General features: G+C 34.3%; 1 protein-coding gene across 5 annotated transcripts; it reads left to right on the plus strand.

Annotated features, from left to right (window-relative positions):
- The first annotated feature begins 1,017 nt into the window (after window positions 1-1,017).
- On the plus strand, window positions 1,018-25,773 carry LOC5579484 (protein ABHD1). 5 transcript variants are annotated; one of them, XM_021843234.1, is made up of 7 exons: window positions 1,018-1,186; window positions 1,255-1,422; window positions 20,415-20,695; window positions 20,777-21,050; window positions 21,110-21,427; window positions 23,840-23,976; window positions 24,051-25,773. In XM_021843234.1, the coding sequence occupies exons 3-7, from the start codon at window positions 20,591-20,593 to the stop codon at window positions 24,501-24,503; spliced, it is 1,287 nt and encodes a 428-aa protein (XP_021698926.1). In that variant the 5' UTR covers window positions 1,018-1,186; window positions 1,255-1,422; window positions 20,415-20,590; the 3' UTR covers window positions 24,504-25,773. The 5 variants fall into 5 exon arrangements, with proteins under 5 accessions (XP_021698926.1, XP_021698925.1, XP_021698928.1 ...); XM_021843233.1 differs by having other exon boundaries at window positions 1,018-1,422; XM_021843236.1 differs by lacking the exons at window positions 1,018-1,186; window positions 1,255-1,422 and adding an exon at window positions 8,480-8,631.
- Window positions 25,774-27,729: the final 1,956 nt, after the last annotated feature.

The following is a 27,729-nucleotide window of genomic DNA, read 5'->3' on the forward strand; positions in this document are numbered from 1 at the left end:
GGTAGGCAAATTTGTGTCACAGTGTCACAGATAATTTCCAGAATCCGCTATAATGTGGCCACTATATCAAGGAGTTTTGAGAAAAACGTATCAGCGTAAACCTTCTGATAATCGATTAAATTGAATGATTATGTCAACTGCATTTGATTGATCCTACAAATGAACATTTTCGGGTCCCCGGGATGCCTCAAATTTATGATAAAGTGCACAATTTGTATCTTAACATCTGTGTCAAGCTTATGCGAACGCGTTTTAGTGAACTACCTATTATGTTCAATCTATACTTTTAGATATTTGAAACGGTTCAGTACCTAACAAATCTAGAGCCGGTTCTTCAGGGCTTTAAGTCCTAGCGGCCTCATCTGGTACACTCTAAACGGTTGCACTATGAATTTATAATGTTGAATATCAGATCTTAATGATTTATGCAAATTTAAATGTTTGCCATTGGAAATAAATAAAGTTAACTTGGCATGTCCCAAAAAATCGTCTTTTTCTACCCGACTTGACCCAGTGACCAACCGCAATAAATCCGGCTACAGGAGTATTCTCGAGCCTCTGGCCACTTCTAGAAACTAGATATGTGGGCCAGTATACTGACACAAAACATTTGAATCCGTTAAGTATTCGCTGAGTGGTAAGGGTTTTAGCATTTTTGCTTTCACTCAGGCCTATACGGGTTAATTAAATAACAATCTCTGACCACACCAGTTGAGGTGACCAATCAGTAATGTCTAACTACTACAATTGAGTGCCATTCTGAATTGCTGACATATGGTTCCTGTCACTATTTTGTCTCAAATGCGCAGAATCTATTCCGTAAAGGATAGTCTGAAGAAGTTTCGATATTGGCTTCACTTTCACTCGCAATAGCCGGTTACGCGGTAATCCATACCAGCACGTGATTTTCATTCATGAAACCAACCATTTTCCGGGTGTGTGGGGTGTCAGGTGGGTGGTTTACATGGGTTTCCATCCGTCTGTCGGTGATAGCTTTGGGTCTTTCGGCAGCATAATGCGGATGACCGACAGTCCTGTGTGAACCTTCGATCCGAGTTATTCTTTTAGTAGCAGTAGTCTGCTTCCTGGCATAAGTTTTTTGCCTCATTTGATTGCCTTTTGTATGAGTGCAGTAGGGCCAAGTGGTAGGGAAAAGGGGCAGTCAAAAATGATCACACGTGAATGAGTATATTTTTTCAGCAGACTATTACGGGTTAGAAACCTATGTATCGAAAAAGGATAATTTTGTTGTAGTTTGATGTTCCTACTTGTGAGAAAGCAGGCATTTGCATTTCAAAGTTCCTGGTTGGATATTGTTGCGAGCCATTCTGATTTAGACGTTGCATGTTTCATAATCTTTATCGACTCGGATTGACGAAGGATAGCTCATTGTGTGGGACTCGACGGGCTGAAACGAGAAAGGTACGTACCAATGGATGAAATGTTTTATTGTTCCACTTTGCAAAAACATATTCCCCGAAGAATACTAGCGCTGTTTTGTGTCGATTGTGGCAAACTGTGGTATGATTTATGATCTGTTAATAGCTTAGTGGTTACTATAAGCTTTTGGTTGTTTTTTTTTTCCGAGCGTAAATATAGAATATCCAATGTTGTAACATTGCCAAATAAATATATGCACAAAATTGATTTTTACTGAACATTAAATTACAACGATGAAGTTAAAAAAAATTGATTATTCAGAGACAATATTTTTTTTCATTCAAATATGACTTGCAGTCGTCTATTTGCTAACAAATGCTTTCCTTTCACCTTCATGTTAGCTAGTTTTCAAAAATAAAATCAGCACCACGTATTTTGGCAAAATATGCATATATGTGTGCATGTCTTGATTAGAATTTTCTCACGTGGCAATACACTAGTTTGTTTGTTTCGATTGCTTCAAGGTTCCGTAACACGGGCTAGCTTTGATATATTTTTGGAAAAAATCAGAGTATTTTGCATTCTGTTTCAAAGATTTATAATTTATATTTTTAGAACAAATACTGACATCTTTGCTATCGATCGCAGTTGAAAGATTGCATTAAGCGTTATTTTGAATGCAACTATAATTTTTCATATAATCGAAAGTCGGATTTCTGTTTTGGTGTAACTTTGATAATGGGTATGTAAACTGATGGAAATCCATAATCAAGTTACTGTTTGACATCATTGCATTCATTTATTCATTCATTTGTCTAGTTGTCATCTAGACAGATAACACTGAATCAACCATTTCACACCACAATACTTAATTCGTGGCCGCATCTCTCCATCCTCGGTTCTGCCCAACGCTTGGCTCTGAATTGGAGAATGTTGATGAAGAACGTAGAATACATTTTATGCATAAAATGTACAAGTATTATAGCACAAGAAGTACAGAATTTATAATAAAAAATTACCTACAAAAGTGTTTTAAGCGTAAACCATTATTATTTTTGTACAAAAACTTGCTATGCAGTTTGAAAGCGCGCACAATTTTAATTTAGGTCTTAATAGTCCAATTGAAAATCAAGTTACTCAGGACTATTCGCAATCAAGATAACGTTTTCGAAAATGCCTGGGAGACTGATTTGGAAGAAGTGAGAACTATTATTAAAAATTCAAAAATATGAAAGCTCCTGGCGATGATGGAATTTTCTACATCCTCATCGAGAAACTTCCAGAAAGTAGCTTATCATTATTAGGTGATATTTAACAAATGTTTTCAATTAGCATATTTTCCTGACAAATGAAAAAATGCTAAGGTTGTTTCAATTTTAAAACCAGACAAAAATCCTGCAGAAGCTTCTAGCTATCGTCCAATCAGTTAGCTTTCCTCCATCAGGAAACGTTTTGAAAAGGTCATTTTGAAAAGAATGATGGCCCACATCAACGAAAATTCAAATTTTGCCAATGAACAGTTCGGATTCCGCCATGGATATTCGACCACTCATCAACTTGTACGTGTAACAAATTTGATACGTTCCAACAAATCTGAAGGCTATTCTGCTGGTCTTGCTCTTCTAGACATAGAAAAAGAATTCGACAGTGTTTGGCATGAAGGTTTGATCGTAAAATTAAAAAAACTTTAATTTTCCAACATACATTGTTAGAATAATTCAAAGTTATCTGTCAAATCGTACACTTCAGGTTAATTATCAGAACTCCAGATCTGAAAGACTTCCTGTAAAAGCTGGTGTTCCCCAAGGCAGCATTTTAGGACCAATATTATACAATATTTTCACATCTGACTTACCTGAGTTACCTCAGGGACGTTAAAAATCCTTGTTTGCGGATGACACAGGCCTCTCCGCCAAAGCACGAAGTCTGCGTGTCATCTGTAGTCGATTGCAAAAAAGTTTGTATATTTTTTCTTCAAACTTGCAAAAATGGAAGATTTCTCCTAATGCTTCCAAAACTCAACTAATAATATTCCCACATAAACCAAAAGCTCTTTATTTGACACCTTCAAGTAGAAATGTTGTTACGATGAGTGGGGTTCCAATATATTGGTCAGATGAAGTTAAGTATCTAGGACTCATGCTAGATAAGAATTTAACTTTCAAAAATCACATTGAGGGCATTCAAGCCAAATGCAATAAATATGTAAAATGTCTCTATCTCCTTATTAATAGAAAATCAAAACTTTGTCTTAATAACAAGCTTTTGATATTCAAACACATTTTCAGGCCAGCCATGTTGTATGCTGTACTAATATGGACTAGCTGTTGTAATACCAGGGAGAAAGCTCTGCAAAGAATTCAAAATAAAATTTTGAAAATGATTCTGAAGCTTCCTCCCTGGTATAATACCAATGAGTTACATAGAATATCCAATGTTGAAACATTGGAACAAATGTCAAATAAAATAATTAATAATTTTAGGCAAAAATCGTTACAATCTTCTATTGCCACGATTAATGCGTTATGTATTTAGGTTAAGTTAGGTTAAGTAAATTGAAAACATGTTTTTTTTCTCTTATAAGCAGGTGAAATCAACTCACCTGTAAAAAATCTGAACTGCTACGGCAAATGAAATGTAATATGTTGTTAACAAAATGTTAATAAAATATTAAATTTGTTTTACCAAATTAGGATGATAGTGTTGTCTAATAATACAGAACACCTAGATATAAGAAATGAATGTAATGTTTGGAATGATACTAATAAAGAAATAAAAAAAAATGTTACCCGCATAATCAAAGATACTTCATTTTACGGTACTTATGAAATCGTGTTTGATATTGATAAAACGACACTTGAAAAATCACTTGCTCATTTCAGAGTATAAGTTTTAATAATTGTATATCCGCAGTCAACTGTGTCATGAATTGATATTGAAGGGACCATCCATTTAGGGAGGTATCGAATTACAGAACATAAAACCATTGGTATTGCGATGCAAGAGGCCATCGAGGTATCAATGAAAACCAACTTACCAACTCGAAATCGAGATAGGAAATATCGAGTTAAGGAGAGTTGACTTTATTATACTTCTCTTTCTTTTCTCAAGCTGTCAGTACATTATAACAAATATTTGGCTTGTTTTAGTACAGAGCGAAACAAATGTTTGACAACGCAAAGTTTTTGTCAGAGTTGATACCGATGTTTGTCTGTAGATTTGAGCCTAGCCAAATATTTGCACATTTGGCAAAGCGTGTACTGATAGCTTTAACTGTGTAACGTAATATCTGCGCGCATGCCAAACGTACAAAAAAAAATGCTCTAAGGGGTTTTGAACCCAAGTTTTTTTTTATTGAGGGATTTTTTGCCGTAGGCAGAACCCAAGTATTCAAACAGCACTTTAATTTGCCCTATGTGCTAAAATAGTGCCAATATACAGCTGACATGCCCTATATTAGCCTTATAAGAACAAAAAGGCGAATTAACGGGTTGGCGGATACTTGGGAAGTAAAATTTTTATGTTAAAAAAAAAAAGATTCATGTAATTATGAACAACCTTATCAAAGATATACGCCTTACTTGAATTCCGTGAGTGGTGTAGACAAGGATGTTGATATTATTACTATATCTTAAATCACTAAAACGAGTTCATCCAACATATTTTTATATGTTCGTTTGATTTGGCAAAATAATTGAATTACTGCATAAAATGTAGAATTTTCACTTATAGTCGCGTACAATGAGGCGTTTTCTGCGGTTTTGTGTGATATGTGTGCTAAACACATAAAACTAAACTAGAAAAAAAATGTATTAGTTGCATGAAAAATGCCTTCATATTCAGATTAAGAAAACATGAATTCAGTAAAAAAATCCTAGTTACAATATTAGTAGACCAGTCTTGCTATGCTTACATTTAGACATAAAAATGGTAAATAATTTAAAATATGAAAATGTATCCTCGGATTAGAGAAATTCTAACATTACTTTTTCAATCAATGTATTTTCTCAATTTATTAATTTATTATTTGGTTTAAACTTCTGAACCAAGCTCAATAAAATGTACGATACATTTACTTAACTTGCAAATTTATTATTTGTTTTAAAATTGTGCACCAAATTATATAAATTGTATGACAATAGTACACAATTTGGCTCAACTCAAACCTCCATGAGTTGGTATCTGAAGGGACCATCGACTTATGGAAATATCGAGTCATGGAACAAAAATGATGTGGAAAGCTGATTGGGGGACCTTCATGGTAACCATGAAATTTTTATTTTAGTATGGTTCCATGAGTCGATATCGAGTCATGCTCAAGTACCATTGGTAGCTGAACAACAGTTTATTCAGCTGAAATTTGCTTCAGGGTGATTTGTTCAACTGTTGTTTCACTAAAATGTTTGTTGGGTGGAACATCACCTCATAGAGGTTTCTCTGTAATATCAAGTTGTACAAGAAAAAGCATTTACAATTATTTATTTAGCAATGGTTTCAATCAAATAGTAATCAGTTAAAAAAAGCTACGGCACATATTATCAGTGTAAATGTTCGATTGCAGTTTTTAAAGATAGTGTCTTTTATATTTTTAATTTTTAAATAAAAGTTTGAAAGCTAACAAAAGAGTTCATTTTAAACAATAACGATCTTAAAAATATATTTGTATGATTTTCATAGGACCTTTCTTTCGATGATATCTTTTAAAGCAAGTGGTCAACAAGATTGTTAAATATTTGGACAAATTATTGTATTACAATTAAAATCCTTATTAAAATCCTTATTCCTTATTAATGATAAAAAAGTTTCTTCTTCTTCTTTCTGGCGTTTCGTCCCAACTGGGAAAAAGCCTGCTTCTCAGATAAGGGTTCTCATGAGCACTTCCACAGTTATTAATTGAGAGCTTTCTTTGCCGATTGACCATATTTTGCGTGTGTATATCGTGTGGCAGGTACGAAGATACTCTATGCCCTGGGAATCGAGAAAATTTCCGTTACGAAAAGATCCTCGACCAGCGGGATTCGAACCCACGACCCTCAGCATGTTTATAGACCTTAAATCATGCAGTGTGATCATTTTATTACTTCCAGAGCAACACTACTTTTTTGCTGTAGAACAGAGCCTGGATTACTTTGATCACGCCAGGGTATCCACGGTTGTCTGCCTAACAGTTGGTGAAACATGTAAAATACAAACAGGTCCGTCCCACTCGGACTCAGATTGGGTACCACTTCTAGTACTGCATTTGGTCCCTCGGTTGTGCAAAAGGTACCCAAGTTTGACAGATCGCAGTACACTTTTCATGGCATTCTAGATTACCTTATGAGCCATAAAATTTTGGGCAGCTGCAAGGGACATGAAGGTCTTTAATTTGTCTTTGATACAAACCCACATTATGATAATGAATAACAATTTATCCTGACGTCCAATCAAAATGTGGTCTTCGGCAAAGTTGTAGCTGGAAACAATTCACATGAGAAGAATTTGTTAAGTTTTCCATAAGTTTTCGTCATAATAACTAGGAGGTAGAGTGCTGAACACTAAAGGTTGGCGTCCTCCATAGTTATTTCCCGGGATTTATTTTCATATAAATTTCAAATGGCGTGTGCACAGTCAAACTTCTTCCGGTCATTTTAAACTTTGGGAGGATACAATTTATCAAAATAAAAACTGCTTAAGCACAGGGGAGTAAAACTTTTATAATTTATATCACTTTTAAATTAGTGCTTATACATTTTTTCATGAAAGTCTCAAGATGTTGGTATAGTATTTGGTTAAGATCGATCGGCAATTTATAAGACTGCATTCTTTGCGAAGTTGTGTAGATTTTGATTCAATAGTATTTGTAATTCATTCTGAGAGATTTAGATAGGTCAGATAGGTCAGAAGCATTACAAAATAATTCCAGTTCAATAGATGAGACAACCTAAGTTTTGCCAACATTTCGGCTTGTTCGTTAATTTTAATCTGACACTATTTCCTCTCTGAGACACTTGCATCTGATTTCGTTAGCTAAATTTCACACCTTCATACCTGAGAGAGAGAGCAGTCAGCTGGCTTAGATTGCAAGCTCCCAAAAGTCAAGGAAACCTGTCCCCAACTGTCACTGGAAACCAACACTTTCGGAGGGCAAAACGTGAAAAAGCGTCAAAATTCAAGTAGACGTAGTTAAAATTTCTAGGTTACTATCGATGATTTCACATTTCAAAAAGTAGAATACCTAAATATAGTTGTGTGTTGGCGAACTGCTATTGATTTTTTCGTATTCATATCCTTTTTCATAGTGATCAACAAGAAGTAAATATGATTTTGACCAAAATAAGTTCATCTGACCGTTGTGCACTACCTAAAAATTGAAAAAAGAAGTCAAAGAAGGTTAGAACATGGCTGACATGGCTACCTCGATAATCCCTTGAAGGGTATTTGCACTGGTTTTGTGGTCTATAACTCGATACCTCCCTTTCTCGATGGCCTTTTGAATATGAAGAAATGACTGCATTATTTTTTAAATCTAATGGTTGTTATTAATGATTTCACACCTGTGTGAATTTACATATTTCAAGACATGGACCCCCTTTCTATACGTCCAACGTTTAATCAGAAAGATAAACTTGAATATTTTAAGTTTATTTCCCTGTTACAAAAAAAACGCTGCAATTTACCTACTTTCACCCTGCTAGATTTTTGACGCCGTGTCGAATTCGGTTCTTCACGGCATCTAGCCAAGTGTGTATACAGATTTTTTCAGGTTCAAAGTACAAGTTTAGAAGTGCAAACAATACACTTATCGCTCTCTTAATGCTACAACTAGGGAACTCACTTTTCAAAGTGTAGGGTGCAGAGCTACTTGGGCACTTCCATGGTATGGGAGGTTTTCCTCGGCCAAATCGCCTGAAAATTTGCCATAAGAAGCACTTCAATACGCCGCCAAATATGGGTTTAATAGCTTTCAAAAACCACACTGCCAAAGTGAAACAAAAGTGCCTATAGGATCCGGCCCTACATACTCGTAATATAGTAGACGAGATGCGCGTCCCTCCGAATCGTAGTTGAGTCACGTTGAGTGCTGAACTGAGTCGTCAACAGACATATGACAATTCTCTGAGGACTGATAGCATTTTTGCGTTACCATGGAAGCGAAAGGAACTACACATTCATAGTAATAGACTTTGTTCGTTTGTACCTACTTTATATAGCGGCACTTACAGTTACTGTACTGTAATTTTCGATGTGACAGTGCTTAAGTGTGCGGATGTAAGTAATCTCTTCGTGCATATTTCATGACGAAGTCAAGTGCTTGTAACTGGTAGGGGACAACAGTGTAAAATAAACCCGCAAATTAAACTTAAATATGACAGTTTTTCAATCTATTTTACCGTAAACGGACTGTGCGCATTCATTCCTTGATGTTTCATAATTGTTATTGTACAGAATACACATATATTTTTTTTACTGAAATGTATCTAACGGTATCAGTTTAGTACAAACCCTCAAGATCACATGAGCAATCATTATAACCCAATGAATGAATTGCTTGCTTTTCCATAAAAAAATCCTCTACAAACTTTGGAAGGCTTTTGGGAGGACACGCAAAATTTGACCCAGAATCGAATAAGCGATGTAAAGCGAACGTGATATTTTGGCGCATCTTAATGCTTACATATCGAGAAAAAAAATTAGTTTTTTTTTTTAATAAAACGACCATATAGAGTATTGTTTTTTAAATTCAAATATAATACAAACTCACTGTTAGGCTTTTTATTATACAAATGTAGTTTTCAGTATTCTACACCAATTTTGAACACGCTGTTTACTTTACCTTTTTGCTGTGTCTTATGTACTTAATTCAGACAATTTTGCCATAAATCAAAGAAGGTTAGAAGGAACTTATAACCATCTTTGCATAAATGGATAAATCAGAGTGAAATGTTTCGGAGATTGGAGGAATATTATTGGTAGTTTTAAAGCTCTATATTTAGTAGGATAGTAGGATACAAACATAAAATTTGTTTAAAAAAATTAGGATGTTTTTTTTGCTTTGTTGAACAGCTTTTCTGAGAGTTTTATTTAAAAACTGTTTAGTCCTTCAACCAAAAGCATTTTATTGAACTTCAAATTTCCATAACATCGTAGAATTGTTGTTGAACGACGTACAGTAAACTGCTTATGATTTATAAAATGTTTATAAAATGATTAGTCCCTAAATATCCCCAAATATTTATATCAAATGTGAAAAACTGTCAACTATATGACCTAGGGGCCCAGATAGCCGTAGCGGTAAACGCGCAGCTATTCAGCATGACCATGCTGAGGGTCGTGGGTTCGAATCCCGCTGGTCGAGGATCTTTTCGTAAAGGAAATTTTCTCGATTCCCAGGGCATAGAGTATCATCGTACCTGCCACACGATATACACATGCAAAAATGGTCAATCGGCATAGAAAGCTCTCAGTTAATAACTGTTGAAGTGCTCATAAGAACACTAATCTGAGAAGCAGGCTCTGTCCCAGTTGGGACGTAACGCCAGAAAGAAGAAGAAGATGACCTACTTTAACGAAATGTGTAGCTTATTTGATCTACTCGAAACATTGAACCTTAGAATGTGGTTTTACCGGAAAAGTTTAGCGGTGCATTTTAAGTCATGCTCTTGTAACTGTTACGCCATGTGATTAATAGGCAGCAAGAACTTTCGATGCTACTCAAATTCCCTTTTTTTCAACAGCTGTATTGATTTTCGTTCTAAGTTTACTCTTTTTCATCGATTTGGATTTTATTATATTAGAGATCGAATGATTCACGTGGTGATGACGATTTCTGCAAGGTATTTTATTATCTCACTCAATTTAGCCGAAGTTTGAAAAGTCACTCATCAACATTACGACTGAGAGATAAGCATTAGTACAGCACACACCTATGTACACGAGTCGAACATTTGCTGTGTTTACTGAGCCGGTGTTTATTTTCTGTATAGAAACCACACCGTCAATCGCGACTCAGTCTGATTCATGTGCTCGCGAAGTCTAGAAGGACGGTGAGCCATAACGAAAACCTAAGCGCTCAGCGAGAGCCGCTCTAGGTCAGCAACCATTTGGGATATACCTGCATAGATCACGAAAAAATAGTGAAAAAATGTGAGTTTACCTTATCGGTAGGATGTTATGTTACATGCTGGAAAGATGTTTAATTTATTTGATGAAATATGCTGATATTGTTGTGTCGAAGTTTTGAAAGAATCGAATGCGTTAGCTGTCGAACAAATCCATATCGTATCAACTCGCAGTGACCGTGAATGGATTGAAAAACGTGAGATAATCAGCTAGGGTGCCGGTGCCATTAGTGGACTACCTAAGCTTTAAAAAATCATAACAAAATAACGAAAAGCCTTAACAGAGATCTTTTGGCGTCAACAGAAAGATTTCAACGTCTACTATGTGGGAAAAATATAAAAAGAGTGATAAAACTAATTTTTTAACATAAAATCGCTTGAGCCACTATTGGTACACGTGTTCCAGTAGTTGCGCTAGTGCTCCAGTAGTAGACGTTCGGGAATGATACAAGGAATTTTTAACAAAATGATCAATTTTTACATGGGTTTTACATTTTTCCCTTGAAACAGTGACTAATATCTTTCGAATGGAGCATAAAGATCATCTCTGGGACTTTTCTTCATTTTTATACATCCATTTTTAAAACTGCTTCCATCCGTTGATCCACTACTGGAACACGACGGCGACTATTGGTGCAAGGGAGCAAATTTTTTGCGTTAACTTAATTATTTATATGACTTTTTGATAGAATAAAAAGCTGAAATTTGGCAAATCGATTAAACTAGAGGCGATCTATCCCACACGTCGTTTTTATCGAAAAATGTACGATTTATTTCATAGTCCAATCTACTGGTACATTACAACCATTGGTACCGGCACCCTAAGTGGTATTTTGTTGATTATTTGTTTCGTTTCGCGGAAGAAAGAATCATCGAGAAGTGTTGTGTGTATTTTTGGCATATAATAAGGTCATGGTCATATTTGCTTTGAAATTGTCAAATTAGCTATATATATATTATTGTTTTTATAAGTTAAGAGAAAGTTTGATTTTGATGAATGAATTGATAGATAATTTTTAAAATGAACGTTTTGTTAGAAACACATAGCGTTTCATATCGATTATTAATTCTAATTAGTTAGAATGAACCTGTTAGACACCGCAGATGATGTCATACATATGACAAGCCGTTTATTTTGAATATACTACGCATAGCGGCCTAGTTATCGATAATTACAGTGTCGTGTTTATATTCAAAATATGGAGCAATAACCTTTGGCTGCGTGACATTGATTTTTCCCGCGGTCCTTCCGGTTCACGTCGTTTTTTCATATTAAATTTATATTTTAGCACTTTGTTTTTTATTCTCTGATATGATTTGAAAGCGTTTGATTCGGGCTTCGATTTATATTCAATAAACAATTTTTATCGCCATTAGTCAAAGACTGCACAAATAGACTGAACAATATTCTTAGCACTTTGCTGTTAGAATAAGAATATCAATAAAAATTCAGTTGTTCTTAAGTGCTCAGAAATGACTCTTAAAATGATTACGATTAAGACTGCTCCGTCTAGTATTTGTTCATATAAATTAGTTTTCTTTATTTCCCTGGGCACAGGGTAGCATCGTGATTGTCACTAGATAAAAGCGACAATGGAAGTTTTGGCAAAGAAGACTCTAGATTAATAATTATGAACTTACTCTTCAAATACTGCGGAGAACCAAATAAATATTCATATTGATCTAAAATCGCATTAGCCTTATAAAGCTAGTTACATCCATGCTTTATGAATCATTCACACAGAAAAAAATCTTAAACTCAACAATATTTGAGAAAATTTTTAAAAATACATTATTTTGGCTATTTTATTGCTTTAAGAACTCACTACTGTTATTATGGAAAAATAATTTATCATTGAAACAAAAATATATCTTATAGAAATGACAAACGTGATGGCAGCACAGTGACATTTTTGTAGTCATCAAAAAGGAATTTCGAAATGGCAATCGAAATGAAAAATACTCAATAGGGTCCTAAAGTCCTGTCCCAATTTTAGTGCCAAACGCTTAAGTGTAGGCCAAAAACACATTTTTACTCATTTTTTTTACTTTTTTTCGTTTGTTTAAGTCAAATAAACATTTTTTTATGTGTTTTTAGATCACACCCTTGGCTTAAACTGAAATTTTGGGCATATTTTGTTTTCCGTGTCCCTTACGAAATGTCAGATATGAACAACCCCAGTGTTAAAATTAAACCCCCTGTGGTGTTTTTGTCGACTAAGCGAACGTCAAACATGATCAAAAGTGTCAAGTTTGATTTTTGGACCCAATTTTTAAATTAAAGTTTAAATATGATATAGCCGTTATTTGAGCGGGGAAATCGCTCAAGTAGTTGCAGTAACAGTAACAACTTTCGTGTTATTAAATAAAAACAAGATTTTACTAAACATTTTAGAACCCTATTAGGGAGCCGGATCTTATTCTTGGCATTTTGGATTCACTTCCGCAGTGGGGTTTTTTGAAAGCTACTGAGCTCATATTTGGCCACAATACGCGTCGCATTGAAGTGCTTCTTATGGCAAAGCTTCAGACAATTTGTCAGAGAAAAAAACCCAAAGTGCCCAAGTAGCTCTGCACCCTACTGTATATTTTAGAATATTTTATAATATTTCATTCTTCGTTACATATCGATGGAATATCCAATAAAATTCATATGTATATATATTTCAAATGATTACTATTGAAGAGTTTGATCCAAAATTGAGATAGAAAGAAGACTTGAATGTTGTTCCTTCAATTCCGCCCCAGATCGTTGCAGTCTAACCACTTGTAGTCTTCTTCAGTGTCATTTGATTGCATCCAGTAATTGTGGATGTGAGTAACTGCCACTGAAGAAGACTACAAGTGGTAGTCGATTCACGTGTAACAGATAAAAAAACAATTAGGGAGGAATAGAAAGGTACAGTCTTAGGCAGTTCACAAATCTACTTTATTGAATTTCTTTATTGAGATTCTGCTCAGAGAGTTTGAATACGTAAAAGAGCGAATGCTCCATAAATCGATATTGAAGGGACCATCGAATTAGGGAAGTATCGAGCTATAGAACACGAAATTAGTGCAAATGCGATCCAAGGGACCACCGAGGTAGCCATAAAAATTAACTTTTACGGAATATCGAGTAACGGAGAGTTGACTGTAATATCAAAAATTTACACAAAGTATAAAACGGTAAATTAATAGTTTTTATATTCAGATTTTGCAACAGTAACAAGCTATTTCATTGATATACAATTTTATGATTGATTCAGCTGTTCTAAAATCTGAAATGAAATCTCTGAATTAGTTTCTGGATAAATTCTGAAAATATCTTTAAAATAATAGCTGCGTGAATTCAGAGTGAAATTATTTAAAGATTATTTAAGAATTTCTATCCTAGAATGATAACTCAAGTATTTTTTGTGAGAAATCGTGAAAGAAATAGCCGAAGAAATTTGCTTAGAATGCTCTTGAGAATGAATTTCCAAAATAATTGATTATGTATTTGTTGAAAGAATCCTGGTTGAATTGTTGCAAAAATATAGAGGATACCTAGGGAAATCGCTAGGTTAATTCCTAAAGAGGTTCCTACAACATTTTGCACAAACTGCGATGAAATTTCTGTGGCAAATTAATATACGATAGTTGAAGTCATACCCGCTAAAAAACTTTTGGTCGGATATCTAGATGATATTCCGGAGAAATCTTAAAAAAAAACCTGAAGAATAGTAAAAAATAAACTTCTGAATTCCTTATCATCTTCTTCTTCTTGGCGTCACGTCCTCATTAGGACAGAGCCTGCTTCTCAGCTTAGTGTTCTTATGAGCACTTCCACAGTTATTAACTGAGAGCTTTCTTTGCCAATGTTGCCATTTTTGCATTTGTATCTCTGATGATACTCTATGCCCAGAGTAGTCAAGGAAATTTCAATTACGAAAAGATCCTGGACCGACCGGGAATCGAACCCAGACACCTTCAGCTTTGCTTTGTAGTCGTGGCTTTGCTTTGTAGTCGTGGACTCTAACCACTCGGCTAAGAAGGGCGCCTTCTCATAATTTCTTGAATTTCTTTTGAATGAGCCCTTAGAATAACTCTAGGATAATTCTCAGGAGTTTCTCTTGAAGAATAAATCCTAAGGAAACTCCAGTAATTTGAAGGTGTACTGAGGTAGTATGTATACAAACTCTAGGCAAAATACTTTAAAGTTCCTGCAGGACAACCCCTAATATATTTTCAAATACGTTTTTTTTCGTTTAATAAATTTCCGGAGGCAATCGCTGTAGGATCCTTGATGCAAGTCATGGATTCATTCATAGCATAGTAACAGAAACAACTGCTGTTAATTGTCAAAGCATTTCTTTAAAGACATATCTTAATAAATTCTTGATTTCATAGATAACTGGACATGGGCGTAATCAGGATTTTCATCAGGGGAGGGCAAGCGACTTCAAAACTTTATTCACGAATTCACACGATCTCTGCACCCTTTCGTTCGAAATGTGTAACTATGAAGGACATCTTCCCTCCTTTTGCTTTCACTGTGAGCCAAGTAGAGTTCAAATCACGTCTTGGTTCAATTTGTTGACCATTTAACGCATTGGAAAATCCCAGATTGAAAAAGTTTGAAAACTTGAATGGTAAAATTCCTATTGACAGGACTTTCTTGCCAGTTATTGAAATGAAATGTTTGTAAGGATTTCATACAGTTCTGCCAAGAATTAAGACTAATTCCACTAGTATTTCTTCCAGGAAATACTCAGAAATTTCTCCAGGTATTTAGCAAGTACTCCTATAAAAAACTCGACAAAAATCCTACAGGAAAATGTCCAGAGATTCCTTTGAGATTTTTCTTGGATTTGTTTTGAAGTTTACCCTCTGGACAATTTGATTTGCATCAACAGATGTTATGAAATACGTCCACTTGAATTCCTTCAGGAAATAAACTCGGAATTTCTTTATGAATTGATTTTTCATTCACTTGTAGTACCGCTGTGAATAAATATTTTTCTTTAATGTTCTGGACAGTTGTTAATGTACCATCAAAGTGCATACACACCAAATTTGAAGTTTATTAAAAATAAATTGCGATAGTTATTCCATAAATAAATCGTACATATCCCTTTTTGACCCATTCTCACCCCCAACGACGGTATGTCCCTAAGAAAAGCTTTATCAGTATTTCATATAAAAATATTTGTGCCATATGATTATTTTGAATTCAATACCGATAGCTACACAAGAAATCGACAAATTTCTACAAAGATTCATATTAGAATTTCACTATGGATTTCTCTAGAAACTCCTTTAAAATAGTAACATTAATCTACACAAGCTTTTCTTAGAATCCTTTTAGGTATCGTTTGAAACAATACCTCCAGATTTCTGCATACATTTCCCCAATAATGCATCAAAACTACATTCAGGTGCTTCTTAAGGAACCCCTTCTCCTTCCTCATCCAAGGTTTTCTCAATATTTGTTTTCCTTATATGCCTTGCAGAAGCAAATGGAATTCAAGAAGAAATTTCCTTAGCAGTTGTTTTTTTTGTGTTCCTAAATGAATATATAGATAAATATGGTAAAACCAGGAGTAAGTATTACATGAAATCCTGAAAAAATCTCTGAACTTATTCCTAATGCATGTTTGGCAGAATTCCGGTTCGAATAAGGACTGTTCACTTTATAAAGTGGACACCTTGTGTATTCTATATCTTATTAATTTATCGATGAAATCGCAATCGGTTTTCTGTACATCGTTCGACCTATGTTGTACAATATTGTGATAATAAAAAAGCCACTAAAATAATGAAATTTCACACAAATAAGGCACAACGTTTAGAACAGTCAATTTTTGGAGATTATCAAAATCAATGATAGTAAGAAATTGGCTGGAAAATTCGACATTCTATATTTTTTATTTTCAAAAAAAGGCCTGCTGCAAAATATCAAGTTAGTTTTGGAGCACTAATTTTCCAGATAACATAACATAATTTTTCATCGGTTTTTTTAGAGAAAAATATTTTTAATTTGATTATAATTGATATGAGTAAAATTTTTAAGTTTAAAGTACGTACTGACGGAAGTACTAATATAGTATTAATATAACAAATAACCTACGACTACAAAGAGTTGCTTAATTAGTCCCTACGTCACATTTAAAGCACAATAGAAAAACAAATGCTTCATTTCCAGAAAACCTCCCAACGTACAAATGACAATCATCAAAGTTGGGAACACTACTGTAATAAAATCGAATTTATATGTTATTCTGAGATTACCTATCAAAACATTTGGGAAAAAAACGCTTAAAATTTGTTGCGTACACGATTTTAGAAGTATGATTTTTTTTGATATAACAAGTTGTTATTAACAACCATAAAGAGAAAAATGTATACCTAAGAATGCGATTAAAATTCAAGATTTAGCTCTCTTTCATACAAATATAGTTTCTTTAGTAATCTGAACCAGTTTTTAAATCGCATTTTATTTTACGTTTTTGCTTGGAGTAAGAGGATGGTGTTTTAGCAAAATTTGGCCATAAATCATAAATCACTAGAGTGACTTAGTGTCAGTAAATGGTGGAATATGATTGATATTTTTGAAGCTCTATCTTCAATAGAATAGTAATGGATGCCAACATACAATTTCTTCATAAAAAATGAGGATTTTTGTTATGTGAAAAATATTGCTTAACTTTGACGAACAGTTTTTCTTAGGAGTTTTTGGAAAAGCTATGTAGTTCTTAAACCAAAAGCGTTCTCTAAGATATTATATTTTCATAAAAATGATGAATCATAGTTGAACGATGCACAGAAAACTGATTACGATTTTATCAATAAATAAAAAAGATATAGCATAAACAAAGTGTCCACTTTATAAAATTAACAGTCCTTATTAGGAGAAAAGTGATTATTTGATTCCTAGGAAAATCACAAGGTTTATTCCCAAACCAATCGATACGATACGTTGATACGAAATGTATTTCCTGTCTGAAATCAAAATACATTACTTGATCTGCTCCTGATTAAATTCTAGAAAAAAAAAATCATGAGGAATTCTGGTATGTTTCCGAATTTTCCATTAAATTTTTCAGGGAATATTTTGAGAATTCCTCAAGAAATGAGGGTGAATTCCTCAAAGGAGCGTTTGTCGATCGAATTCTTGAAAAAATCTCAGAAGGAATCCTATAGAACTGCCTGGAGAAATGTCTGCATTAATTACCATATGATAGTTGTATTCAATATCTAGAATAAATTTGAATTACCCAACAACTATTTTAATCAACTTACTTTTAAGAATCCCTAGAGCAATTTAGGGAATTTAGGGAAACCCTATTTTTAGGGAATACTTAGATATATTCTTAGTGCAATTTGTAATCGAATTGTTTAAAAAAATATTCCTGTAGGAATTATTCGGTAATCTAAATTGTTTCTGGTGAAATTGTTCAGATTGCTCACATAAAATTGAGTTTGGTGTGGAATTTTCTACAATTTAAGAAAAATAATTTGTTAAATTCCTGCATTAATCTCTGAGAGGAATGAAATAAAAAATATACAGAAGAGTTCATTTTTGATAAAGACTTTAAGGAACCCCTATAGCAATTAATGAAGGAATTCCTTAGGTTTTGAAGTATTTTTTGGCAAAATTCTAAAGATGCATTCCAAAAAATACCTTGAGATATTCGTTAAAGAATTTGAAAAAAAAAATGCAGGGGAATCACAGGGGATCTCATCAAAATATGTTGTGTATTATTAGAAGAACTCCTCCATGAATTCGTTTTATGGCAACTAGGCAGATCTTTGGCAAATCTTTGGAGTTCCATGAAAGATTTTTGGCAGGTCTCAAGATTGTGGACTGTTGATAAAATCTTTCAATCTTTGATTTCAAGTAAGGTCTTTGGTAGACTCCAAAATTTTTTAACAAACATAACGGCTAAAGAACAGCGGGGCAACGCCAAATTCTCTGATTCTTTGCGGCAAAGATTTTCGACATAAATCTGATTTTTACTGGGACTAAAGATTTCAAGTATCACCCAAAAAGTTTATCATGACGTAATGTTCTATAAATATGAAAGCAAAAAAAAAATCTGTTTGAAAAATTCAAATAGCATATTAACCTTAGTATTATTAGTTGATTTTTTATTTTATATTTTCCGTTGGTGGGGCAACGGTCCTCCCCTGTCCCACTCTCGCAACGCCCATGTAACTGGGTGAATTTGCGACTTAATTAGTGACGTGATTCATAATTGTATTTCTTAGAGAAGTACCCAACATCTTCCTAGTATGTTTTAAAGGAATTTTTGCAGAAATTGCTGGAACAAATTGTATTGTGTTGTAGAAGCAATTAAAATAATATATATAAATATCTCAACATAACTTTCTTTCGCAATTTCTCAAAAAAAAAAATCTGAAGGAAATTTCTGGAAGAGTTTTCAGAAGGACTGCTGAGGATTAAAAAAAGAGACATTTCTGGATGATTACTTTGTTTAAAACCTGGATCCTTTGCTGATTATTTCGAGATGATTGCAGTTGTTATTACAAGGTTATGGTAAACATTTGAAAAGTTTAATAGCGATTATTGTAAAATAATCATTTTTAAACTTTTCAAGAAATTGTTCCCTGGCATTATCAGGGATGGACCGCAAGGATAGATTGCATAGATTGAACTTTCCGGACAAAAGTTCATATTATATTTATGTGGGAAATTTCCTTAATAATCGCACTTTCCTTAAAAGGATACGCGTTAATGGATGAGAACTTCGGATATTGAATACTTTTGACGCGTTGTACGAGTTTCACATTTATATTCACGTAATCTAAATGCAACCGTTCTTTACAACTCTCGATTATGAATTGCGTTCTGACCTTTTTTTACTTTTTCACTCAGAACGATCCTCTGGCCGTACACCAATGGGAAAGCATGTAGCTACGTTTAGAGGTGTGCGAGATATAATCTTAACATTTATAACACAATGTTTCAATAACCATTCCACGATTTATTTGGTCATTCTAGTCAGCTTTGTAGTCAACTGGTTACTCACGCTGATTTTGATGCTGATGTCCCTGTTACATTTAAAATATCCCATGAAGCAATTCTCAATCCTATCAGCTCCACATTCAATTATTTTCAAGCCGACTGGACTAGAAAATCCAAACTTTGTCTTAAGAACACGCTTTTTATCTACAAACAAATTTTCAGGTCGTTATGTTATATGCTGTACCAATATGGATGAGATGGAAGAATGCTCTGCAGTGGTTTTTAAAAAAATTTTGAAAATGATTCTGAATCTCCCTCTCTGGTATATACCGGGTACCCCCTTGGTTTGACCACATTTGATCTGAACACTTTTTAATCTGTACCCCGTTAATTTGCACATCGTTCAAATTAAAAATGTTCCTAACGTCATTTACCTCATGGAACGGAGTAAAGTGAAATGGAACGCTGTGGAACGAAACACAGAATCAAAACGCAACAGTGAGAGATGTAACTAGAAACACGGTTCTAGGGCGACTAGAAGTTCAAATTGTAAATGAACCCCGATGGTTTGCATTAGGTACTGTTCAAATTAGCGAGGGTGCACTGTAATACTAATGAGTTACATAGAATATTCAATGTTGAAATAGTGGTAGAAAAGTCGAATAAAAATAATAATAATTTAAGGAAAAAATCATTGCAATCTTCAATTGCTACGATAAATGAGTTAAAATAAAGGTTTTTTTTACTCTTATGAGCAGATGAAATCAACTCACCTATACAAATTCTGAACTGTTACGGCAAATGAAATGCATAAAATGTAATACGTTGTTAACAAAATGTTGATAAAATCTTAATTTACTTTTACCAAATTGGGATGATAGAACACCTAGATATAAGAAATAAAAGTAAAAAATAAATAAAAATGAAATGTTGTAACACTCTTTTATCACATCGCATTTATGATATTTCTTACCTATTTGCAGCAACTACACAGAGCGTGTCAGTAGAGGTACCATTGCCAATGCTGATCTTGGGGACAGCGACAATTTGCGTGTTTCCATCAGAGTAAAACACCCGGCATCACCCACTCAACCGACAATAGCCTGTGATTTAGGGGAAAAATTGTGCAGATTCACATCTAGTCTATTAAGCTATCGCCATGATCACGGAATTGTACGCCTATCTAACCAATTTACCACGATGGCACATTTTTGCCATATTCCTCATCGGATATCTAATTTATTATCTCATAGAGGTTGTTAAGGTAAGTTTCCCTTTTTTCGTTTGCTTTTAAGGTATAATGTGACATAATTATGATTTTAATTATGTTAAATTGTGCTTGCAGCGACCGATCCTGGCCGTATCAAATGGCCCGTTTAAAAAGTATCTCCGCAAAAACATTCCCATCCTAGAGATGAAGTTTTGGCCCACGTTCTGGTGCTTTGAGAGTCGGGCTCAAACAGTCTTTGCAAGCATCATCCGGTCCAATATGATGCCGAACATTGACTATCGTCGAGAAGTGCTCACTCTGAAGGATGGTGGCGAAGTCGCTTTGGATTGGTTAGAAACCGACTGTGATAGTGAGTCACCGTTGATCATAATTCTGCCGGGATTGACAGGTTTGTGGAATTACCAAAATTGAGATGCTAACACTTAAGTAACTTTCTTGTACTTTCAGGTGAATCACAGGCCGAATATATCAAGTGCTTGGTGATGGCAGCAAACCGCACCGGTATCCGTACCGTCGTTTTTAACAACCGTGGGTTGGGAGGAATCGAGCTGAAAACTCCTCGGCTCTACTGCGCGTCCAATAGTGAAGATCTGTCCGAAGTTATTAGTCATGTGAAGAAGTTAAATCCGCACGTAAGAATTGGTGCCACTGGCATATCCATGGGTGGACTTATCCTTGGGAATTATTTGGCGAACTACAGTGACGAAGCCAAGGCAATTTTGACGGCAGCCAAAATCATTTCCGTCCCGTGGGATGTTAACAAAGGTAAGTGGCTCAAATGTATTATTAAGAAGTCAGGATCCGTCATCAATCTGAGCATTTTTTTTTTAATTTATTTATTTTTGTTCAAAATCATTAAAGTTCATATGAAAACGTGTTCACTGTATTCTATTTTCCAACCGAATCAAAGTGAACACATTTTCGGCTAATAAATTTCAGTTTTGAACAGTAAAACTGCTGTTGAAGTTTCGATGATGATAATTACGATGACGGATCCTCGAACGTTAAGTTAGATAGCAAACATTAAATTCGTAACGTAGCAAACATTAAAGATAGCAAACATTAAATTCGCAAACGCAAATTTTAGTGCCAATTGATTGTAGTTTTATGTCAAGAGCACCATCACTTTTAGGCGAATCCTACTTAAGCCAATTCAGTACAATATCCTTACCTAGGTATTATTTTCAGCAAATTTGTGAAGGTTAGTTGAGCGTCAACCTGATTCGAAGGTTTTATTTTATTCCTATCAGCACGGAAGTTGACTAGATAGCGATTAGCAAATAGAAACGTGATATCATAGTCAGTTTAGGGAGCCACGTGTTTGATGAACAATCTTTAAGTGTGGGACCAAAATTCGGAATTTAGTCTGCCAGATAAGGATGATGACGTATGCGTATGTGGGATTCTTTACGAGTCGCGAAATTTTCTGCCTCCATTTGGTTGGAAATCTTATCTTAGTCTAGGGATTTTGTTGTTGTTTGACGGTCTATTAGATAACGATCATTGACAGGCCCAAAAGCATAAGGTCGCTTGATGGTGAGATATACTGAAAATTCTGCTGCTTTCAAGCTTTTACACACAGCTCCACATACCATTTTCTAGTTTCCCACCGAGTATTGTCCGCAGCACTTTATGCTCGAAAACACCGAAAGCTTTTCATTCAAAAATCACATTGAGGACATTCAAGCCAAATGTAACAAATATATAAAATGTCTGTATCCACTTATTAATAGAAAACCGAAACTTTGTCTTAAGAACAAGCTTTTGATCTTCAAATAAGTTTTCAGGCCGGTCATGTTGTATGCTGTACCAATATGGACTAGCTGTTGTAATACCAAGAAGAAAGCTCTGCAGAGAATTCATAATACATTTTTTCTGAATTCTGAAGCTTCCTCTCTGGTATAGTAATGAGTTACATAGAATATCCATAGCGAATACCTATTGTTATTTTGCAATATCGTATTATATATTATTTCAATAGAACAGAATTCCCAAATCGCTATTGCGGTCGGTGTATTCTTAATAGACTGTCCTGTTGGGTTTTCTCTCTAGATGCGTGAGTCTGGAGCGTTTTCACCAGGGTCAGTCATCCCAACTTAAGGGTCTGGGTAAGGAACTGGCAGTCATCCATCCGTCTAACTGGATTCGCGATATAATTAGAACCGCATTATAGCCTGCCGGCTCCCGCAAGAGCAAGTGACGCGATCAAATGATTAAACACTATTAACGATTCGTGACACTTTTTTCAAGCCACGGCATACCGAACAGATTTGATCCTGATTCCACCGCCCGCCCTCGCAGGAGCAAGTGGCGCGGTCAAAGGATAAGACACTACTCTTCGTTGATCTTCATGGGGTGCATTTTCAAACTGGTGAATTGATTTGAAATGTAACAGGGACATGAAATCAGCGTAAGTAATCAGTTGGCTGACAAGAGTCGGTTCAGACCATATCATCGTAGAAGGGTTTCTAGATAAGGAAATACAAGTAGTGATAGGGTATTGAATTGAAAAATGTCCTCTAAAGAACTCATACTCATCAAAAAAAATGTCACCTTTGAAATTGCTTTGCGGATTATTACATGAGCGATGTTTTGAATTAAATTCATCAATGACAAACATTTTTTACTCATTTCTAATAATTTTTCGCAAGTCGCAAGTTCTGCAATTTGATTCAAAATTAACTTGCTGCTCAGTGCATTGGAAATACAAACAGGCAGCAATGAAACTATTTATTGCTATTTGCATTTGAGGTGCAAATCTTGATTAAATGTCCTCCAAATGCGGTAACACAAACCAATCAAAGGACTCGATTATCTAAATCAGCGCTGACCTAGATAGAAAAACCTAAATTTGACATCGCATTTCTTGTGGAAAATCTTACCGCGTTTGGTGTTCCCGCATTTGATATTTGCGTTTCAAACGCACACAGCAATACTGAGCTGTGTTTCAACAGTTTCAAAACCTTTGGTTTCATATGACGAAAAAAAATGATGTTTTATACGCCTTTGAATGATGATAGCAACTCCTCCATATGTTCAATTCAGTCGATCATTACAATAAACAAAAAAGTTTAAATTTCTTTTGAGTTTGGATCCATCTGTGCATTTATTACGTAAGACATTTTCCGGTCTTTTTCAAATTTTAAAAATGCAATTTTTCTCTCAATATATTTACAGGTTCAGATAGCATTGAGCAGCCTTATTTGAACAGTATGCTTGGCCGTCATTTAGCCGGAAGTTTATGTCGAACCGTCAGAAAGTATGACATCTTAAGAAATGAAGAATTTGATTGGGACATGGATGTAGTCTTACAGGTAATTTGCAAGATGAAAATAAATTTGTCAGGTTCAATCATTATAAGCTTTAATTCCATTTTAATTATTTCCAGAGCAAAACCATCAAAGAGTTCGATTCTCATTTTACGTCCAAACATTTCGGGTACAAAGATGTTCATAGCTACTACGCACAGGCTACGTTGCACAATAAATTACACAAAATTAAGGTACCTCTGCTATGTCTAAGCGCAGCTGATGATCCATTTCAACCTCTAGATGCCATCCCAATTAAGGCAGCCGAGAAGTCGTCTCACGTCGCCATTCTTATTACGGCTCGCGGTGGCCATATTGGATTCCTCGAAGGGTGGTGGCCAGCTAACAAAGACCAGTATATGGGTCGTCTATTCAGCCAATTCTTTTCGGCAGCCCTTTTCGATTCAAATAATGAATTCTATCGCACTTCACAACTAATGATGGAGCTCAACCTACAGACCTCGACTTCGGTTCCGACCACGCCTATCTCACGATCATCTAGTCCTATTCGAAAGAAATCCATTCCGTTCTAATAGTGGCGGAGACCTGTATCAAGAAACTTTGAGCAAATGCGTGAAAAGCGGACAATTGTCCAGATCGTGAACCAAATGCGATAGATTTTGTGATAAAGTTGAAATTAATTGCATAAAATATTATTGTTATGGTTGCAAACTAAACCAAATATGAACAAATTTCGATTATTGTTATGATAAGTAGACGCCAGTGACGATTTTATGCGCGATGTGGTTTTCAACAAAAGTTTTAAAGATTATTAAAACACAAATTGTTATACTTTTGAACGAAATTATTGGATTTTCAGCGTACCTACATTTTTCAAGAAACAAGTTAAAGCTTTAATGAATAGTCGAATGAATGCCTTCGAAAAAATAGCAATAATAGGTCATTTCTGAATTGATTGATACAATAGTTCAATTGGGTTTGACTCCAATTAAAGACTTTCTTCATCTTTCTGTAATTAGATAGCTACTGTTTAGGTGTTTAACCGTATTCCAGGAAAACACATCCTTTCCACTCTAGGGCCCTTTGTAATTCCAAAATTAGCATAAAGTTTAAGTAGTAAATATGACTCACGAATAAAAATTTCAACCCTACTATCGACTACACATATAACATTGAACGCAAGATTGCAAGTCGTGCTTGCAAAAACAGGTTATTAAAAAAAAAACAATCAAAGCAATAAAAAGATAATTTTAATTCACATATCACACAAACAATTTTGAGTGAAAACAAAGTAGAAGAAAACAATGCAACGAAGATTAAAGTCAACTAAATTCACGTGTATACCTAGTTATATGTATTAATTATTGGTTATACTCCAATCTGTTTAAAATATGTTATGTGTAACTTGAACAAAATAACTTTCAATCAAAACATAAAAGACAGCAAATAATCAATACAGCGAACAGAGTGGAGCAGACAGCGAACAATAACTTTTCCACTTCTTAAATACCTAAATCATGCATCTAATTAAACATATAAATTTTCGTATCTTTCAAGCAACGTTTTTCTTTCTTCTTAGACAAGAAAAAAACAATAGTGTTCAAATGTTCGAGGCAGACTAGTAATTATACTCAAAAATAAGAAACAAGTCAAAAGAACACAACAGAAACCAAATGAACAAAAAAACAAAAAAAAAAAAAACAAATGCAATTCTCTCTCAAAGTCACTATTTAGATGATGTTAAGTCATGTACAAACTACTTGAAAAGATAACTTTTTGTAAGTTAATTGATTAAGTATTAATTTCCTAGAATAAAGTCAACCCAGTACAGTATAACGAAAATTAGATCATTAATTTATTGAACATAATATCACAAATATATAAATACCGAAGACGTTTTGATAAGCGTGCTTTTACTTAATATAGTGTTTAAAAGTACGAAATGTATATTTTTGTGTATGTATTTTTTGATGTATGTTCATCTAAATATAATCGCAAAATGCCTTTTTCAAAGTACATTGCACTATGGGGAATCTGGCGGTCATAAATCGAAAAAGTTTTGTTTCCAAAATCATTTTTGGTTGTACTCTTCTTATTACTAACAATATTATTAGCAAAATTCAAAATTTGAAGATGTTACTTACTTTAGTTTCTGAGATACACAGTATCAAAGTCAAAAATGGATGCAAAATTTACACTTTTCGGCGAAAAAAACTTTTTCTTCAAATTTATTAAACATTTACACATTTCGTTAATGCTCTTCTTTAAAAATACGTTCCCATAAAAGTTTTTACATAAGCATTTTGATGGACTCAAACTTTTGTTTAAGCTAAGTATGTTGTTGCGCTCAAGAAAAGTTAAGAAGTTTTTCCTTGACTGAATTGGTCAAGAAATTTCCTACAGAGAGCCCCCTTTGAAATGATATTTCTTCTCAACTGCGTACTGTGATCAGAAAAATGTGATTTTCTGAACCATTTATAGGAAGAAATTTTCCACGCATCGAGATAGGCGATTAGATAGAAATGAAGCTTGAAACTTCAATAAACATGTCCCGCAGATAAAACTTGCAAAAAATGCAGCTTTGAAAGTTTTATCATTTTTCTTTTTTTTTTGTAATATGATTTTTTTTACCGTGTATGCTTAATAGTTATTTGTACAACAAGTTGCAAAATAATTATTTTTTCAGCACGAGTCGTACATGTACGCATATACATACAGTAATTCCATGAAAAAACGATCTAGTGGGTCATCGAATTCCGTGAAAATTTGCTATTTTGTTCCTTATACGAAATAGGTATACACTTGTTTTTGAATTTTTTGATTAGGGTGACCATTTCCGAAATAGAATGACCAGAAAAATCCTGACTATGCAAAAGATTTATTAAAAAAAAATCATAACTTTTGAACCGCTTGACCAATTTTTTTATTTTCTTGGACGAAATGAAAGCTTACTTACCTAAATACTTTATTTTTACTTTTCAAGAGAAATATAAAATTTCACAAAAAATGTTTTTAACATGGAAAAAAATCCGTTTTTCGTTTCTGGAGGCCTCGGGACCAAAGGAGCTATTGCTGTTCTAGAAAGTTCAGAAAATTTTACGTCTACTGTCAAATTTTCAGCGATGTATGTTATTAAGTTTTTGACATATATATTTTTGAAAATAAAAAATCAGTCATATTTTATTGGCACACACTGTAGGTCTCAGCGCATTAGATTTTTATTTTTAAAAAATCATAACTTATGAACAGCTCAACCGATTTCTACTCTTTTTTTTATGCAATAAAAGCTTTCAACTTTTCAGAAAAAAAAAATTTATATGAAAAAATATTAAAATTTCTAGTTTTTTAAGCTTTTTGTTTAGTTTTTTTTGTGTTGTTTTTTCGGTTCTGGGACCAAAGTGGGTATTACTGTTCTCTATTTTTCTAGAAACTTCAGAAAATTTTACGTATACCTACCCGCAAAAAATCGCTTTCTTTCCCTCCTTCAGGAAATCTGAAAACAACGGTGTCAGTGCCCACCTGAACGTCTCAGTAAAAAAATAGGGTCCATTCATAAATTTCATAACGCCAAAAATGGCTATTTTTGACACCCACCCACCTCATCGTAACTAATTCAGTATGAATATTTTTCAAATTTTGTGTGAGCTGTAACATTTGAAGGATATTTACCCTCCCCTTCAGCGTCATGAAATTTGTGCTTCTAAAAATAATTTATTTCGAATACAATGCTTTTCACCTTTTCACCCATTAAACGATGGGCTGTATGGCATTTTTTCCTCTTCGCGAGTCTCATCTCAA

Source organism: Aedes aegypti, chromosome 2, assembly GCF_002204515.2.
Source record: "Aedes aegypti strain LVP_AGWG chromosome 2, AaegL5.0 Primary Assembly, whole genome shotgun sequence".
Classification (NCBI taxonomy): domain Eukaryota; kingdom Metazoa; phylum Arthropoda; class Insecta; order Diptera; family Culicidae; genus Aedes; species Aedes aegypti.

Bases quoted from the DNA above. Each gene is read 5' to 3' on its own strand.
- LOC5579484 (XM_021843233.1), top strand. From the start codon at position 20,591: ATGATCACGGAATTGTACGCCTATCTAACCAATTTACCACGATGGCAC. The intron at 21,051-21,109 runs GTTTGTGGAATT...TTGTACTTTCAG, and splicing joins AATTCTGCCGGGATTGACAG to GTGAATCACAGGCCGAATAT. The intron at 21,428-23,839 runs GTAAGTGGCTCA...ATATATTTACAG, and splicing joins CCCGTGGGATGTTAACAAAG to GTTCAGATAGCATTGAGCAG.